At 57.9% G+C, this 1,724-nt stretch overlaps 1 protein-coding gene across 1 annotated transcript; it reads left to right on the forward strand.

The window, feature by feature from the left end:
- Nucleotides 1-270: 270 nt before the first annotated feature.
- On the forward strand, nucleotides 271-1,114 carry LOC116679479 (atrial natriuretic peptide receptor 1; the record flags this gene model as incomplete). The annotated part of the gene is given in 1 exon segment (XM_032509137.1): nucleotides 271-1,114. A coding segment is annotated over 1 exon segment (844 nt), but the record flags the coding sequence as incomplete, so codon positions are not given.
- Nucleotides 1,115-1,724: the final 610 nt, after the last annotated feature.

Below are 1,724 nucleotides of genomic sequence, written 5' to 3' on the forward strand. Positions count from 1 at the left end.
GGGGTAAGGGCTAGGGGTAGGTGTAAGGGGTAGGGGTAGGTGTAAGGGGTAGGGGTAGGGGTAAGGGCTAGGGGTAGGGCTAGGGGTAGGTGTAAGGGGTAGGGGTAGGTGTAAGGGGTAGGGGTAGGGGTAAGGGGTAAGATGGAGAAATGGGATTTAGCCTTACTCCACCCACGCCTCGAAAGTACTTGTATGTAATAACGATGAGTTAATATTTAACGCTATCGCTGACTATCGTCACAATAATCTGTCTCTTGTGTGTATCTACAGTTGTCGGTGATACATAAGGGATCTGTGGTGGAAGTGGACTCCCTGCTGGTCTGGAGGATGGCGTGTCGGAGGAAGGGCGCCGCTCTCCTGCCGGCCCTGCTGGTCCTGCTGGTCCTGCTGGTTCTTCTGGACCACCAGCAGCCGGTGGTCGCCGGGCGATCATCATCTCGACACCGCGGCCCGAGTCGTCAACCCCGCGGGCACCCGGAGCGCCGGGCGCTCCAGAACGTCACGCTGGCCGTCATCTTGCCCCGGAGCAACACGGACTACCCGTGGGCGTGGCCTCGCATCGGGCCCGCCCTGGAGCGCGCCATCAGCACCGTCAACGCCGACCCCGCCCTGCTGCCCAACCACCACCTCACCTACGTCTTCAAGAACAGCGAGGACAAAGACGGCATCTGCTCCGAGTCCATCGCCCCGCTCATGGCGGTGGACCTCAAGTTCGCGCACAACCCGTGGGCCTTCATCGGGCCCGGCTGCTCCTACACCTCGTCCCCCGTCGGCCTCTTCACCACCCACTGGGACGTCCCCATGGTCACGGCGGGCGCGCCGGCCGTCGCCTTCTACGGCGGCGTCTACCCGTCCATCACCAACACGGGCCCCACCCACAAGAAGCTCGGGAAGTTCGCGCTGAGGATCTGCGAGCACTTCGGCTGGCGGGAGCACGTGATGCTCATGTTCAGCGACAACAAGGTGGACGACCGGCCGTGCTACTTCGCGGTGGAGGGGCTCTACACCGAGCTGAAGAGCATCAACATCTCGCTCGTCGACCGCGTGTTCGAGGAGAACAAGCTGCCCATCAACTACTCCCAGATCGTCTCCGCCATCCAGGCGGACGGCCGAGGTGAGTTCCCTCGCTAGACGTCGGGTCATTTCATTGTTTCGTTTAAGTTCGGAATCAGAATCGGCTTTATTCGCCCGGTAGGAGGACACGTACGAGGAATTCGGCTCTGGATCGTCATTGCTCACAATGCGCCTGCCAGGGGCGGATTTAGTCATTTTGAGGCCTGAGGCAAACACAGGCATGGGCCCCCCCCCACACACACAACCCTCGTTCTACTCTTCATCATGTTAGCATCACTAGAGCAGCCTGGGCTGACACTACTCTTCATCATGTTAGCATCACTAGAGCAACTACTCTTCATCATGTTAGCATCACTAGAGCAGCCTGGGCTGACACTACTCTTCATCATGTTAGCATCACTAGAGCAGCCTGGGCTGACACTCCTCTTCATCAATGTTAGCATCACTAGAGCAACCTGGGCTGACACTACTCTTCATCAGGGTTAGCATCGCTAGAGCAACCTGGGCTGACACTACTCTTCATCAGTGTTAGCATCGCTAGAGCAACTACTCTTCATCATGTTAGCATCACTAGAGCAACCTGGGCTGACACTACTCTTCATCATGTTAGCATCACTAGACTCAACCAACCTGGGCTGACACTACTCTCA

The sequence above is a fragment of the Etheostoma spectabile genome, unplaced genomic scaffold (assembly GCF_008692095.1).
Source record: "Etheostoma spectabile isolate EspeVRDwgs_2016 unplaced genomic scaffold, UIUC_Espe_1.0 scaffold00015238, whole genome shotgun sequence".
In the NCBI taxonomy this organism is placed as follows: domain Eukaryota; kingdom Metazoa; phylum Chordata; class Actinopteri; order Perciformes; family Percidae; genus Etheostoma; species Etheostoma spectabile.